At 36.9% G+C, this 17,959-nt stretch overlaps 1 protein-coding gene across 4 annotated transcripts in view; it reads right to left on the reverse strand.

Annotated features, from left to right (window-relative positions):
- Nucleotides 1-16,000, reverse strand: part of PAP26 (purple acid phosphatase 26) — a 45,353-nt gene extending 29,353 nt beyond the window's left edge. For 3 of the 4 annotated variants that reach the window (XM_090008402.1, XM_090008404.1, XM_090008405.1), the window contains exons 1-2: nucleotides 15,892-16,000; nucleotides 14,261-14,457 (exon numbers count right to left, since the gene is read on the reverse strand). In XM_090008402.1, coding sequence (XP_089864528.1) covers nucleotides 14,261-14,446 — 186 coding nt within the window. In that variant the 5' untranslated portion in view covers nucleotides 14,447-14,457; nucleotides 15,892-16,000. Of the gene's footprint in view, nucleotides 1-14,260; nucleotides 14,458-15,438; nucleotides 15,494-15,891 lie in introns of those variants that run through there. The other variant, XM_090008403.1, reaches the window with a different exon arrangement.
- Between the last annotated feature and the right edge of the window lie 1,959 nt (nucleotides 16,001-17,959).

The following is a 17,959-nucleotide window of genomic DNA, read 5'->3' on the forward strand; positions in this document are numbered from 1 at the left end:
TTTTTCACGCAGCTGCGGTAGCGGAGAGGGAAAAGCTTCAAAACGGTAGGGTTTGCTACGGGTTTTTTTTTGTGTGCCTGTTTCAAGTATGTCGGTTATTACAGCATAGCCCATCTACAACAAACAACAACAACAACAACTACGCCTTCATCCCAAAACAATTGGGGTCAGCGATATGAACCAAAAAAGAAATTCATTTTGGGTCTTCCACATGAATCCTTTTCCTCCAATCATTTCTATCCAACGCCATGTCCTCGGTGAGGTTCAAAGCATTCATATCCTTTCCTATCATCTCCATCCAAGTCTTCCTAGGCCTACCCCGACCTCTTTTAACTAATATATTTTCCCATTTCTCCAACCTTCTAACTGGAGCATCATTAGGCCTTCGCCGAATATGTCCAAACCACCGTAAACGATTCTCTCGCATCTTATTTTCAATGGGTGCAACACCTACCTTCTTACGTATCTCTTCGTTCCGAATCTTATCTTTTATTGTATTTCCACACATCCATCTAAGCATCCGCATCTCAGCTACACTCATTTTTTGAATATGATGTCTCTTGGCAGCCCAACATTCCGTACCATATAGTAAAGCGGGTCTAATAGTCGTCCTATAAAACTTTCCCTTCAACCGCAATGGCATTCTACGATCGCACAGCACTCCAGTAGCACTTTTCCATTTCATCCACCCAACCTTTATCCTATGATTTACATCTCCATCAATTTCTCCATACTTTTGAATGATGGATCCCAAATATTTGAAATAATCATTCACCGGTATATCTTGCTCACCAAGCTTCACTACACTCCCATCACTACTTCGTTGCTTACTAAACCGACATTCCATATATTCAGTCTTACTCTTACTCAACTTAAAACCTCTAGCTTCCAATGTCTGTCTCCATAATTCTAACTTAGCATTAACCTCAGCTTTAGACTCATCAATCAAAACAATATCATCAGCAAACAACATACACCACGGTACATTTTCTTGAATTGATCTCGTAAGCTCATCCATCACTATCGCAAATAGGAAAGGGCTTAAAGCAGATCCTTGATGTAACCCAACCGTTATCGGAAAATTGGTTGTCACCCCTCCACAAGTGCGGACATTGGTTACTACTCCTTCATACATATCTTTAATTATACTAATGTACTTGAGAGAAACACCTTTCTTCATCATTGTCCACCAGAGAACGTCCCTAGGTACTCTATCGTATGCCTTCTCTAAATCAATAAAAACCATACGCAAATCTTTGTTCCTCTCTCTATATCTTTCAATAAGTTGTCTAAGAAGATGTATAGCTTCCATAGTTGATCTTCCAGGCATAAAACCAAATTGATTCTCCGATATCATGACAACCTTCCTCAACCTAGACTCAATCACCCTCTCCCAAAGTTTCATAGTATGACTCATGAGTTTTATACCACGATAGTTTGTGCAATCTTGTATATCACCCTTATTCTTATATAAAGGCACCAAAGTACTCTTCCTCCACTCATTAGGCATCTTATTTGTTCGCCAAATCAAGTTAAAAAGATTTGTCAACCATTCTAAACCTTTCTCTCCCAAGCATTTCCAAGCCTCGATACGTATACCATCTGGGCCAACTGCCCTTCTTGATTTCATTTTCTTCAAAGCCTCTGCAATTTCTTTCTTTTGAATCTTGCGCATAAAGTCACGATTTATCTCATGAAAAGGAATGGAGAAGTCTCCAAGATCTTGAGCATGACTATCATTAAATAGCTTATCAAAATAATCTTTCCATCTCTCCTTAATCTCCTCATCTTTGACTAAAACCCTTTGCGTTTCATCTTTGATACATCTAACCATACCCAAATCCTTCGATTTCCTATCTCTCATCTTTGCAAGCCTATAAATATCCTTCTCGCCTTCTTTGGTATCCAACTTGTCATAAACCTCCTTGTATACCTTAGCCCTCGCGTTTCGAACAACTTTTTTAGCTTCCTTCTTTGCTATCATATACTTCTCCAAATTCTCATTATCACGACTCTTACTTAGATTTCTATAACACTCTCTTTTAACCTTAATAGCTAATTTGACATCCTCGTTCCACCATGATGTATCCTTACCTAGTGGTGCACCGCCTTTAGACTCACCCAATACCTCCTTAGCTACTTTTCTCATACCACCCGCTATCTTATTCCACATTGATTCTGAATCCTCCTCGAGACACCAATCAACTTCCTTAACTACCTGCTCTACAAACATTCCTTGTTTAGCTCCTTTCAGTGCCCACCACTTAATTCTAGGATCTATCCTATGTCTATCCCTTTTGCGGCATTGTCTAATTCTAAGATCTAAAATTAAGACTCTATGTTGTGTAGCTACACTTTCTCCTGGTATAACCTTACAATCGATGCAACAACCCCTATCTCTCTTTCTAAGTAGGAAAAAATCTATCTGACTCGTATTAACCCCACTTTTAAATGTTACTAGGTGAGACTCCCTCTTCCTAAACCAAGTGTTTGCTAAGATAATATCATAGGACAAACAAAAATCTAAAATCCTTTCTCCACTTTCATTTCTTTCTCCTATACCATAGCCTCCATGGATATTCTCAAATCCATCCCTACTAATGCCTACATGTCCATTAAGGTCACCGCCGATGAAAAGCTTTTCTCCATAAGATGTCTCTTGTACTACTACATCTAAATCTTCCCAAAATTGATGCTTAATGGAATCATCTAAACCTACTTGAGGTGCATAAACACTAATAATATTAATAATATCCGTACCTAATACCAATTTAATAAGTAAAATTCTATCACCCTTCCTACGGACCTCAACTACATTATCTATAAACTGACGACTCATAGCAATCCCTACTCCATTCCTATTCCTATTTATTCCTGTATACCAAATCTTATATCCCCAAGGTTCTATCACTTTAGCTTTCTCACCTACCCATTTGGTCTCTTGAAGACATAAAATATCAATCTTTCTCCTACACATAACATCTACTAACTCTACCAACTTACCAGTTAAAGACCCTATGTTCCAAGTGGCTAACCTAATTTTATGGTCTTGGACTAACTTCTTTACCCCCACCCGTCCAACAAAGTGAGAGAACCCTTGCCTATTTGACACCACACCCGGGCGCCGGTGTGACGCGTCGCTTCTGGGCGACGACCTAGCAACCCTTGCACATTTATCACTGCCTCCGGGCCTAGAGAGTACAGCGCGTCGCTCAGTAGGGAACGCCCCAACGAAATTCTCATATTGGTTCATTTTCATAGGATATGACAAAGTTTTTATGCTGGCTGTCACAGGCCTACCGCAACCCTCCTCCTTTATCCGGGCTTGGGACCGGCAGTGTATAACTGCATAGCCCATCTGTGGGGGTTTATGTTTTAGGCAAACGCAGAGTCTCGATTCCGCGTGTATGCTATACCCTGAACAATGGAGTCTACATGCTTGATTTTGGGAAAATCCATATGCAAGCACCTATCCATCATAATTTGAGCTAGTGGACTCGGTGAAACGTAAAAATTGGAAGTATTCTAGCCAGACCATGGAATATGGTTCTACGTTCTACTTTTTTTATATATATATATGCTTGGATAGGAAGATATTTAATTGCCATCTGCGAGTTTCGATTTTTACACACATTTTGTAATAGATGCAATGTAAACAAAAATCTGGGCTGCAGGGTTGTTTGTCGGTATTTCCTGTAATCTATTAAATAGAACTCGGTGAAGTGCCCTATGTTTTACCATTTGACATTTATAGGTTAAATGCAATGGCTGAATGATCATCTGTGGTAAGTTTATTGATAGAAATTAATTTTCTGTGAGGATCCATGATAGAAACTATAGTTCTGTGTTAAGTTCCATGTCAAACTCTGATCTACAATTTTCCCCTCGGTTAAATATGATCCATTTTTTTTCTTGCTACAACTGATCTGTGTTTGATATTACATTAAAGTTTGTATTTCCCTTTCTTCTTTGCAGAATCGGTGTTACGGTTGATGTGTGTTTGTTTTGTTTCACAATCCTGTGCCATTTAAGTCCAGATTTGTGCAAAGAAAAGGAAAATGTGCACAAGCAGACTTGTATTTTTCCTGTGTGTGTGTTGCACAGGAAAAAAAAACATTGAGGTTTGTGTCAGTCCATACACATCCCTGCTGTACATATAAAAACACAGGGTTGTGTTTGTAGTTCGGCAAACCCTGTTGTGCACACACCTGGATATAGCTATATTTTGTTTTCCTTATTTTCATCCTAGCTTCTGGGTTTGGTTTAGGCTTAGAATTCCGTGTTTCTACATAAAGGCTCAGACCCGACGTTAGGTGTTGACAACAACCTGCGTTTTTACATAGTTAGTATTTGCCTACGTTTTTGCTTGAGTTGAATTGTGATATATATATATATATATATATATATATATATATATATATATATATATATAGGTAAAATTCTAATCTTGAATTTGTCACCTCTTTTAAATGTTAAAGCTGAAGTACTTTCCATGCCTATATCTGTAATGAGTAACTGGTGAGTTAAGAATCTATATCATAACCGGCTAAGCATAGACTTGAGCACTTAAATCTTTCTATTGTAAATACTTCTAAAGCTAGATAAAGTTTGTTACATTCATGTATGTTTCAGCTGCATATTTTAAATCTCTGCAACTAGGCTAATATATATATGATTCATTGGTATTTTTAAATTTATGCAACTAGGCTGCTATAAGTATGTTGCAGTTGCAATTAGCCTGTGGAATCTAGTGTGGATGATAGTTCCTTTGTTTTACAATTAAAGACACCATAAGGTGTTTATGATTTTAAGTATTGTCTCTACCATATGGTTAATCATATTGGTGACATGGCGAGGGTGGCAATATTCGGTCGCAACTCGTGTCACTATTAAACATGGAAATGGTATTCGGGTTTAAGTGTTTAACCCTGTGGAATTAAGTTCATAAGCGAGTTGGAAATTCAAGTGAGTCTTAACAATATTTTATGAATAAAGTTTATACCTCTTCTTGAAAGTACAAGCCATGGGTAAATAGGAGCGTGTAAAGTACCAAGTATGGTATTTGAGCATCTCGAGTAGATTCCTCAGGTTTGTAGACGTCATATAAATGAGAAACTTAAACTTAATATTTTTGCCTGACCGGTTTAAAGGTACCGGGGCATTCGTGCTTGATGATTTAAAGGTATTGGAGCACTCTGGGTGGGTTTGCTCAAGTAAATTGATAAAATGGGTAGCATATTTAGTTAAGGTATGCATGATTGAGAATCTACTACTGCAGTAGTAGGATTCAAATTTTTGGAGTACTCCAGTATCTTTGAGCGACTGGGTTCAGGTCAGGGGAAACTCTGATAAGTCGGGTAATAAACTTAATAAGATAAGCAACCCACTCAGATTCGGGCTTACCTTGGAGAGGGTAGGTGGTACGCCACTCTGTGGACACATATTTTTAGCTTCGAGCGGCAATGGCTCGTTGGTCTCCAGCCCTCAGAATTAGGAGATCCGAACTACCAAATTGTCCTAGACGGTAGCTCCAAGTTCTTCTGCAAAAGTTAGGGATGCATCCTATTGTTTGGGCCTTTGGCAGGTTCGCTCGATTATTCAACTGCTCCCTTAGGATTTCAGTTTCAGTTAGACATTCGGGTTAATAAAACATGAATGCATAATAAACTCCTGAATGTTCTTTTCTGTCACGGTTGCCTTGGCCTGCGAGTACCCGCGAGATAATTCAAGAAAAACTTAACTTAAACATTTTGTGTGTATCATTCAGACAAAAGATTGTGAAATTATGTATTTGCACATGTGATTGGTTACTTGAATATGTAATTATTACCTGAGCATATTATTAGTACTTGAGCATGTGATTAGTGATTTAAACATGTGATTATTTACTTGAATATGTGATGATTCGTTTCATGCTAGTTCGTGAAATAGAACTATGATATACGATTGTTTTTGTTTTTTGTTACTTGTGTAAATAGGACATGCTTAGTATCATACTTTATTGTTCATAACTATTCAATTACATTGCATATTTGTTACATGGTACATCTGCAAAATCATAGTATTCTCCTATGTAGTGTGACACAAATTATTTTACTATTTTTTAAGAGAAGAGTAAAAGATAAAGAGCAGTTGTGGGATGGTGTGCAGATCAGGATATATGATTTATTGTGTTCTCGGGATGTTAAAATTTAATTTGGTTATGGTTAATTATGTCATTCAGTTATTCTGAACTCTGATCTTATGCTTCAAACTTTTAATAAAAAGGGAATGAATGTTAGTTGTTTTGATAATTCCTGTGATGTGCTTGAAATGTTTAACCCGGTTAATTTGAATATTTTTGCTGTTATAAAAAAAATTCTAAAAATTTGGGTTAAATTTCAGGGCGTTACTGTTAAAATGTATCTTTCTTATGTAAATATTTACATATATATATATATATATAAAGAGAGATACATATACATATATACATGATATATATATGTATATGTATCTATCTTTATATATATATGTAAATATATATGTTTCCTTTTTTCTGGTAAAACCCACAAGAGTATTTTAGTCATTTCCCTTCCTTTTGCGCATATTTATAATTATGAATATGTTGTAATATTTTTTTTATTTTTACTTTTTCTTCTTTTTCTTTTTTCTCTTCATTTTTTATTTTTTCTTTTTGTTGACTCAAAGTCAACTTGGAGGGGGCTCAACACTAGCTGTTGAGCCTCTCCAACGGTTAGAATTCTAACCGTTGGAGGGCTCCAATAGCTAGTGGAGCCCCTCCAAGGCTCCTTGCTTCTTATAAATAGGGGAGTTCCCCCTTTGTAAAACTCACTTCTTAGAGCTTTTGTTCTCCATTCTTCTCAATAAAATTCTTTATATTTTGTATGCCTTTGTGCATTTGAGTTTCTTTATTGTAACTTCGTGTACATTTGTTCTAAGTGTTCTTGTGCATTTGTGCACATTGGTGGTGTTGTGCTTATCGCACACTTTATCTCTTTTTTTGAGATATTTTCACATGGTATCAGAGCTAGGCTTAAAGGAAAAGAAGATCGTGCATTTTTCTCTCTTCGTTGGAGTACCTCATAAAGCGTGCCATTAAGTTGTGGTGGTTGGAGTGAAGACTCGGTCCTTCATTCTATATTTTAGAAGCTTCCTACATCAAGAAGGGACTCATTTCGCATTGTGGTACGCATTTATTTCTCTTTGTATCCTCTCTAATGGGCGAAAAGGATTCTCACTTCTCGCTTGGCTTCAAATTAAATGGAACGAATTATCATGTATGGGCCGGGAATATGGAGGCCCATATAAAAGGAAAGGGTCTTTGGGGATATGTTCAAGGAACTATTCCCGAACCCGAACCTAAAATTATTATCCTTGAGAGAGGGGAGATCAAGGTTCTTGAGGGAGAAGAAAGAGAAAAGGCTTTTGAAGATTACAATAAGAAGCATGAAGAGTGGGAAATGAAAAATTACAAAATACTCTCATGGTTCTTCTCTTCGGTTGAGACCAAAATTAATGCCAACATTCTAAAGTTCAAAAAGGCATATCAAGTATGGGAATATCTTGAAAGAATGTATACTTCAAGAGATTTGTCCCATAAATACTATCTTCAAAAGAAGGCTTTAACCCTTCAACAAGGAGAAATGTCCGTTAGAGAGTATTTCGCCGAGTTATCCACTATTTGGGATGAACTTGCTCTCCAAGAACCTAAATGGAGTGATGAGGCTATTGAATTGAGGGCCAAACAATTAGAAGAGGATCATTTCTTTAACTTTTTAAATGGGCTTAGACCCGAGTTTGAACAAACTAGATCCTCCCTCTTGTCTTCTTTCTCTTCTCCTCCATTGTAAGATGTGCTTACCAAATTAAGTGGAGAAGAAACAAGATTGGGAATGAATAAAACCAATCTAAGTGTGTTGGCCGTTCCCTCTAAAGATAAGGATGAGGGTGCTTGTGCCGTCTCAAGACCGGGGAATAATGTTAAAACCTATAAACCCCCTCATTTTAACAAAAATCAAGGAGGAAGAGAAAATGGTGGGCATTATGGAAGAAGAGATTATAGTAAGATCATATGCCATTTTTGCAAAGAACCGGGTCACATTAAACCGGTATGCCCTAAATGGAAGAAGATGGTGGCTATGTCTACTACTTTTCAATCAACCAAGGAGGAAGGTCCATCAACTTCCAACCATGCTACTTTGTCTCTCAATCAAATCATGGAAGCTCTTCAACCACTCCTCAAGGGATCCGTTTCCGGAGCTGCCATGACCACATTCTCTCCTCCCGGTAAAACTCTTTGGCTCTTAGACTCGGGTGCATCCTTTCATATGACTCCAAATGTTTTTGCACTTTCTAAATACTCAAAAAATTTGTCCCCCTCTTTTGTCTCTACTGCGAATGGGGCTTCTCTTGAAATAAAAGAAATTGGTGATTTTGAAAGACAAGGTTTTTCTATTCCTAAAGTTAGATTTATACCAAAACTAAATTTAAATTTACTTTTCGTCTCTCAACTATCGGATCATGGGTGTGATATCAAATTCTCATCAAATAAATGTTGGATCCAGGATCGCTGGTCCGGGAAGTTGATTGGGGAAGGCTCTAGGAAGGGAGATCTTTATCTCATGAAATTTCTTCAAATTCCAAAAACCTCTTTTTGTAATGTTGCCCAACATAAAGATATAAATGTTTGGCATAAACGCCTTGGGCATCCAAATATTGTCAAGCTTTCATATTTACATTTTGCTAAAACTTTATGTAAAGACAATTTCAATTGTAATGATTGTATTCTTGGTAAAATGAGAAGCTTACCTTTTGGACAAATAACTATGTTTTCAACTAAGCCTTTTGAAATTGTGCATTCAGATGTTTGGGGACCGGCACCCGTTGTGTCTAAGGGAGGTATTTCGTATTATGTTATTTATGTGGATGATTTCTCAAGGTATAGTTGGATATACTTCCTCAAACATAAACATAAGGTTTTCTCTACTTTTAAGGTTTTTCACATGTTAATACAAAATCAATTTAATAGTAAATTACAAATTCTTAGAACCGATTCTGTGGGAGAATATCTCTCAAATGATTTCAAAAGTTATATTGAAAATAATGGGATTGTTCATCAAAGGTCTTGTCCCAAAACTCCTCAACAAAATGGGTTGGCCGAACGAAAACATAGACACATAATTGAAACTACAAGAACTTTGCTCATTTCTCAAAAAAATCCAAAAAGATTTTGGGCCGAAGCGGCTCTTGCATCGGTTTATCTCATAAACCGACTTCCATCCAAAAACTTTAATCAAATATCTCCATATGAAATCTTGTATAAAAAAGAATCCGATTACAATAGGTTAAGAATTTTTTGCTGTAAATGTTTTGTTTTCACCAATAAGAATGATAAATTATCTCCCAAAGCTATTCCTTGTGCGTTTTTGGGATATTCGGAAACACAAAAAGGTTTTAGGTGTTATGATATTAAAAATGATAAACTATATGTTTCAAGAAATGTAACCTTTTTAGAAAACATAAGTGGTTTTGAAGAACACAAAACTCATGAAGATAATGCTGATTACTCTTTTTTGTTTGAACTATTATCTAGAAATGAAGATTTTTTTAGCGATGATGAATTGAATGAGAATGAGGATATAAGTGAAAGTATTCCTCAAACCATTCATGATGAAGAAGATATGATAAATGAACCAATTACCTATACACATAGAGATAAAAGCACTTTTAGAAGTGCAATAGAGAAATATAGTGACCTTAGTGAATCTTCCAACCACTCTCGAAGAACTGAAAGATCTAGGAAAAATCCTTCTAGATTTATATCCTATGAGTCTTTTTCTCCAAAGCATAGGGCATGTCTTAGTGCCATTCACTGATATCAAGAACCTAAAAATTTTAAAGAAGCTAAGGAAATGATAGAGTGGAGGAATGCCATGGACAACAAACTTAGAGCCCTCAACAAAGCCAAAACGTGGGTTTTTCAATGTCTTCCAAAAGGAAAGAAAACAATACGATGTAGATGGGTTTTTAAAGTTAAAACCAAGAGTGATGGCACTCTCGAAAGATATAAAACTCGTCTTGTCGCAAAAGGATATAGTCAAGAATACGACATCGATTATGAAGAAACCTTTGCTCCTGTTGCACGAATGGTTACTGTAAGGTGTTTGATCACCATTGCATCTATTAAAAAATGGAATATTTACCAAATGGATGTTAAAAATGCCTTTCTAAATGGGGACCTTAATGAAGAAGTCTACATGAATGCTCCTCTTGGTATGAACGTATCAAAGGGGAAAGTCCTTCGTTTGCAAAAAGCGCTTTATGGTTTAAAACAAGCCCCTAAGGCTTGGTATGATCGATTTAATGATGTGATGGTTCAAGATGGTTTTACCTCATGCTACACTGACACTGCTCTGTTCGTCAAAAAGTCTGATGCAGGAATTGTGATTTTACTGTTGTATGTTGATGATATGTTGATAACAGGTAGTGACATAAAGGGCATCAAAAACATTAAAACCACTTTAAAAGAAAGGTTTGAAATGTCAGACTTGGGTATATGACTTACTTTCTTGGTATCGAGGTAGCCTACTCTCATAAAGGCTATTTTTTGTCTCAAACTAAACTTGCTTGTGAGATTCTTGACAGATCAAGTATTACTGATGATAAAATCTGCGAGACCCCTGAAATTGTGGGATAAAAAATGAAGATCGATGATGGGAAACCTTTGGAGGATCCTACCCCCTACCGACAACTTGTGGGATCTCTAATGTATCTTAGCATCACAAGGTCGGACATCTCTCATGCTGTGCATACTGCAAGCCAATTTCAGCATGCTCCTACATCCGTTCATATGAGTGTCGTTCTCCGAGTTGTCAGATACATAAAGGGAACTTTAAACAAGGGAGTTTTCCTTTCCTCATCTTCTGAGTTAAATTTAATTGCATATATTGACTCTGATTGGGGAGGTGACCCAAATAATCGTCACTCCACTACAGGCTTTTGCATTTTTTTAGGTGAATCCCTGATCTCATGGAGATGTAAGAAACAACAGAAGGTGTCTCTATCGTCCACCGAAGCAGAATATCGAGTCATGGCTTCTACAACTATGGAGATTGTCTGGATTCATCAGTTGCTGCAAGACATGAGAATTCCAATTCAAAAACCCACAAAGTTGTGTTGTGATAATAAGAGTGCAATCTATATTGCTAAGAATCACACTTTTCATGAGCGGACAAAGCATATTGAGATAGACTGCCATTATGTCAGAGAGGCATATCTACAAAAAGTCATCGATCTTCCTTATGTGACTTCAGAATATCAGTTGACAGATTTCTTCACCAAGGCGCTTTGCTCTCCAAGATTCAACTTTCTCCTTAGCAAACTTTCGGTCATTGTGCCATAAGTTTGAGGGAGGGTGTTAAAATGTATCTCTCTTATGTAAATATTTACATATATATATAAAGAGAGATACATATACATATATACATGATGTATATATGTATATGTATCTATCTTTATATATATATATATATATATATATATGTAAATATATATGTTTCCTTTTTTTCTCGTAAAACCTGCAAGGGTATTTTAGTCATTTCCCTTCCTTTTGCGCATATTCATAATTATGAATATGTTGTAATATTTTTTGTATTTTTACTTTTTCATCTTTTTCTTTTTTCTTTTTGTTGACTCAAAGTCAACTTGGAGGGGGCTCAACACTAGCTGTTGAGCCTCTCCAACGGTTAGAATTCTAACCGTTGGAGGGGCTCCAACAACTAGTGGAGCCCCTCCAAGGCTCCTTGCTTCTTATAAATGGGGGAGTTCCCCCTTTGTAAAACTCACTTCTTGGAGCTTTTGTTCTTCATTCTTATCAATAAAATTCTTTATATTTTGTATGCCTTTGTGCATTTGAGTTTCTTTATTGTACCTTCATGTACATTTATTCTAAGTGTTCTTGTGCATTTGTGCACATTGGTGGTGGTGTGCTTATCGCACACTTTATCTCTTTTTTTGAGATATTTTCACAGTTACAAGTATACATTGAAGCCCCGCCTAGTATTAGTATCCCTAAGGATAAAATTTTCGTCTAGAAAAAACTCTTTATGGTCTTAAATAGGCTCCAAAAGCCTTGTATAACAGATTTAGTTATGTTATGCTTAATATTGATTTTTAACCTTGTTTAACTGACACTTCTTTGTTTATTAAGAAATCTGATGCAAGCATCATTATTTTCCTTCTTTATGTGGATGATATGATCATCACCAGAGAAGACAAACAGAGAGTTGCAAATATCAAAACTCTTCTTAAAACTCACTTTGAAACGACTGACTTAGGTTTATTAAGATATTTTTTAGGCATTGAAGTTGCTTATTCCCCTCGTGGGTATTTGATATCTTAATCTGAATTTACTTTTGATATTATTTCCAGGTCTGGAATTACAGATGATAAGAAAGTGAACACTCCAGAAGTTGTCAATGTTAAAATGAAAATTGATGATGAAGAACTTCTTGACGATCTTACTCTTTACAGACAACTTTTTAGAGCTCTTTCTTATCTTTCCATTACTAGGCCAGATATAGCACATGTTGTTCACACTGCTAGTCAGTTTCAACATGCTCCCACCTCTATGCATATGGGAGCAATTTTGCATATTATTAGATACTTAAAGTCCTATCTTTCACGAGGACTCTTCTTGTCTGCTCCATCGCCTTTAAATTTAATTGCATATAGTGATGCTGACTGGGGAGGTGATCCCAATAATAAGCAGTCAACCACTGGTTTTTGTGTGTTCCTAGGTAAATCCTTGATTTCATGAAGGTGTAAGAAGCAGCAGAAGATCTCACTTTCCTCCACCGAAGCTGAATACAGCGCCATGACAACCACCATTATGGAAGTTGTTTGGCTCAGACGATTGTTAGTAGATATGGGAGCTGAAGCGACGTAAGCTTCAAAATTATGTTGTGACAACAAAAGTGTCATCTACATTGCAAGCAACCAGACGTTCCATGAGCGCACCAAACACATTGAGATGGACTGTCACTATGTCAGAGAGGAATACTTACATGGAACCATTGATCTGTCATATGTTATATCAGAATATCAATTAGCAAACTTCTTCACAAAGCCTCTTGTTGCTCCCAGATTTCACTTTCTCTTAGACAAACTTTCACTCATTGTACCGTAAGTTTGAGGGAGAGTGTTAAAATGTAACATGTAAATACATATATAATATATATTATTTTAATAATATATATATTACATATTTATATTTTTATTTCTTTTTTATTTTCTTTCTTTTCCTTTTTTCTTTATTTTATTTTCTAGTTCACATTGAACTAGATGGTCAAGATCTAATTAGATCTTGACCACCCTTATAGTCGTTGGACCTAGTCCAACGACTATAAATAGAGTCGTTGGACTAGGTCCAACGACTCTTAGGAAGAGCTCTTCCCTCCCCACTCTTCATTTTGTATATATAGGGGTGAACCCCTCCCTTGTAAAGCAATGTTTCTTAAGAGTTTTGTGAATGAATAAAATATTATTTATTTTTCAAATGTTCTTCCATTTATACCCTTTCAAGGGTCATGCTTGTAGTGTCTCCAATAGACACATGTTTGTGAGTTGTTTGTGCATTTGTGGAAGACCACCATTTCATTACAAAACTAATAATCAATTTGTTCCACATGTAATACTTAAATGTCCCTATGTATTAGTCCTTATAAGCAATAGGATGAAATATGAATAAGCCGATTCAATCTTTGAAGCTAACCATTTGAAAGAGATACCCTACTAAGAATAAATAACTCCCTCTGTATATTATCTCAGAACATCCATCATCACTACCATTCATAGCAATGATAAATTCATTGAAAATACAAAGTAAAACCTAAAGGAACTAAGGAAAACCATGATTTTCAACTTAACAATTACAGACCTCGAGCCACTCAAATATTTCAGCTCTTAAAGCAATTTTTGGTGCTAATTCTTAAAAACCATATTTGGCCAGATGACCGGAGTTGTCAACATTGATAAGTTTTGGCTAAAATCCACTGGAATTGCCAAAAAGGCCAAACTAACGCTTAACCATTTTTGCTGAACAAGATATCATGTTGATGCTTTATAAGCATGATTAATAGAGCCACCACCCAAACCACTGAAAGTCTCTACTAATCCACAGAACCTGCATAATCTAATCAATTCTAGAACCAGAGATTCCATAAATTGGAAAAGGAAAAAAGAAAAAGGCTACAAGACTAACCTGCTCTGGTGAATTATATCCTTTTGGAATTGCAAAAACTTCATTATCAAGAGGAATATCAGTGGATGGCCATTGAGAACGGACAAAACCACTGGTTATCCCTGCAGTGCTAGTGTACAAATTATTGAGGAGGCTAAAAAGTATCAGCAAAACCTGTACCACTACACCACTTTTCTTTATGCCCATTGGCCTGGTCCCTGAAATAATTCCGAATACAAAAGAAGATATCAAACTAATTGATACTTCTATAAGCAAGATTGTGCTTTAATTTATGCAGACAAGAGAGTAGAACAGTAAATTGAGCAAAATGATTTTGCAATAACAAGAGAAATTTGAAATCTGTTTCATACATGTTCATTCTAGGAACTTGGCTTACCCAAAAAATGTACCAGAAAGGAAGACAAAGAACATGACCATAACTAAAGCTTTGCACCAGAATGCTTACGCCCAAGTTGCTTAAGCACCAAAGAATAGCAGAGACTAACCCAAGAAATTTCTAGATGATAAACAAAATGAACATGAAAACAACTATTTGTTTCGGGGTTCTCATTCATGACTACAGGCCTATGCATACAAATTTTGATTTCATCATAGAAAAGGGTAATGCAACACATTGGAAAGGCACGATATTAGCATGATTAGATTGAAAAAAACTGAATTCTTACAGAAACAGTGAACCACAATCTCATTACCAAACTTATGACTTGAACCCATGTAAAGGGCATGGGCTTTACAATAAGTAGTCAAACACGTAAAGAAGTTATAAAACAGTAATATTAACATACTAAACGCATAAAGAAGTTGCAGAACAACAAGGGCAACATAATAAGACATGAAATGCCGCTCCGACTTTATCCCGGATTGGACTTGCACAAGTTTGGCAAACAAAGCAATGAGGGTTCCATGCAGATACAATAACGCGAATAAAGATGCTACCACAAGAGATTGGATATCAAAGCATTAGATGATATACAGAAGGTGTCCTAATGGACGAGCATTAGAAATACAGATGCTTCTTGATGGAGCATATTTTTATTGTAGTGACATTTCTTTGAAAAACAATCAACCATCATCCATTCACATGAATTCGACAACATATAACAGAGAGAATCCGAGAAAAGGCGACACTCTCTCTTAATTACAGTATGATCAAACAGTGCACCATGAATTTTGCATACAGTTCCCCGGGAAGAGAAGGGTCTTTCCCAAACTTGGTGACCAACATTCCAAATTTGAGCTTAAATTTTCATCTCGTCTCTATTTCACCCATGGAAATCTATGAGAGGAACTGAGCATTGTTCTTCCCTCAAGATGTCGCAGTACAGATTGAAGGATATGAAAATCGGTCCGTTGCGCAAGCGATGAATGATGATCTGATCAATAAGAACTAAGAATCTTTTACTCTTTGGTCCACTCGGATAAACAACGGTACCAAAGATCAGAATATAAAGGAAAACATAAATTGGGCATCAAAGAAACATGCATAGGACCCTGGTACAAAGTGATTCAGTTGTTAATTAAAACACCACCGATCAAGAAACAGAAATCCGGGGCAATTAGCGCTAGAAATTTAAGTACCCACAAAAGCAACAACCCTCATCTGAGAGAGAGAGAGAGAGAGAGAGAGAGACCTTGCTCGCCGTGAGGAGGAGATGCAGGAAGATCTCTTGCCAGACAGATGCTGACTATGGGAAGCAGCAGTTGCCTCCTCTCTCGGTCGATCGATGGATGCAAATAGTTAGAGAGAGAGAGAGAGAGAGAGGTAACGACAAGATCACGGGGCCATCATAATCGCGGAGCGAACCAACGGCAAACTCCGCCCACACCATCTTGCCAGCCCACTGACTTCTTCGATCCCATGTCACAGACATACGTGGACACGAAGACACGTGATGCAGGTTCGACTCGTACATTCGAATATTTTCCAAAAAACAGGATACAAGGTTACGAATTTTTAAAATTTATATTTAACCAAAAAACTATTTTTAATATTTTAATAGTAAAAATGTATTTGCGGATTCTGAACTGGTGATGTCCCTTCAATTTGGTGACATTATGAGCCAACCCTAACCAGAAGCCCTGGTGGTTCAATGTAACGACGATTTTGGTAATGTTCTAGGGCGAGTACGACACGTTAAAGAAAGAGAGCACAGAGCCATAGGTCACCCAATGGCCCCACCTCTTGGTTGGTTGCGTTCGTAGTGACAAATCTCGTAAAAATATGGCGAAAAAATACCCTAAAGTTAAAAGCAGCAATTTCTTGTGATATTTTCAATTTCTCATATCTTTCATCAGAAATATAAATATCGCATTTTAAACTTGATATTTATGTTTTTATCGGTTGTTTATCATAAAAACTGTGTTTTATTTTTATTTATTTATAAACAAATTTTTTATCTTTTTAATGTATTTGTCATTGTCGAGATTTTGTTGAAAAATGCAATATTTACAAAAAAAATATAGTTTTTTTGCCAGTTTTTGCCATTTTTTATTTTTGTCCAATCAGCATAAAAAAACGCATATTCAAGACTGGTGCCGGGTGGCTTGCGATGGTGAAACTCTTTTAAGTTTTTAAAGAGACGCCAACGCCAATGATTGAATGGAGATACCAACCGGGGGCTCCGCTTGTCTGGTAGGATCAGCTAGTGCACGTTACCTTATATTGGGACGTTGCAGGTTCAAAACCCAATGGTATAGTTGCATAACTGGCAGGAGTCTGCCTAACCACCCAGCTTTCCTTTAAAAAAAAATTGATAGAATGGAGATCTTTAGTTCATGAAGCGTTTGATGCAACCCAAAAGTGCGGTGGGGAATTAATCCATTAACTACAAAATGAGAAGGTGATTGGTTCAAAATTGTTTCATTTTAATGCTCAGAGAATGTTGTCAGTATCGGGATCAAACCCATATCATTTTTTAAGGCCTGAATTGGGTCGTGTCGTATCGGACCCATATCGATTGGAATTGGTCTATTTTTAAAAAAAACTGTTTTTTAATTAAAATCATAAAATAAAAAATAAAAAAAAATCAGAAAATTAAAAGAAAGAAAGAGAGAACCTCGCCGATGGCTGATGAAAGAGAGTGGTTATTGAAATGAAGGCTTCTAGCAGTGGAGACGCTGGCGGCGATGTTGACACTGACCCGCTAAACAACAAGGGAAGGCCAGAAAGGGCTGATCAACAGAGGAGGTGAAGGGGGGAGCTGGGAGTTGCAAAGAATGTAGGGTAGCACAGCAGGGGTGAATCAAATCGTTTAGGATTAGGAAAGATGACTCGGGTCGAAAATGATTCGACGTATCGGTCGAATCAAATCGTTTTGACATAAGTTGTTGGATTTTGTAAGGGGACGAATCGATCCCTGTAGCCTATCAAAAAATTGGCAATCCGATAAGAATCGGCTGGTTCAGACTGATTCACAACTATACTGACAACATTGCTCAAACCTCAAAGAAATAACACTTCATTTTTGTGCAAGCACTTATGACCCTAGTCTTCACGAGAGGAGATCAGTGATGAAAGTGAGTATATTGCAAAGGTACTCGGTCCAATCACTGGGTCAGTTGACCGGAAAGATACGTGGCATCTGTTCATTGGGTAGAGTACTTTGCAGAGGTACTCAAGCCAAGTATGGGTCTTAACAAGGGGTTGCCAAGGTACCAATAGGGCTCTGCATGGGTGGTAGGAGCTGTCAGTGCACGTCT

The sequence above is a fragment of the Nuphar pumila genome, chromosome 6 (genome assembly GCF_984573655.1).
Source record: "Nuphar pumila chromosome 6, dmNupPumi1.hap1.1, whole genome shotgun sequence".
Lineage (NCBI taxonomy): Eukaryota > Viridiplantae > Streptophyta > Magnoliopsida > Nymphaeales > Nymphaeaceae > Nuphar > Nuphar pumila.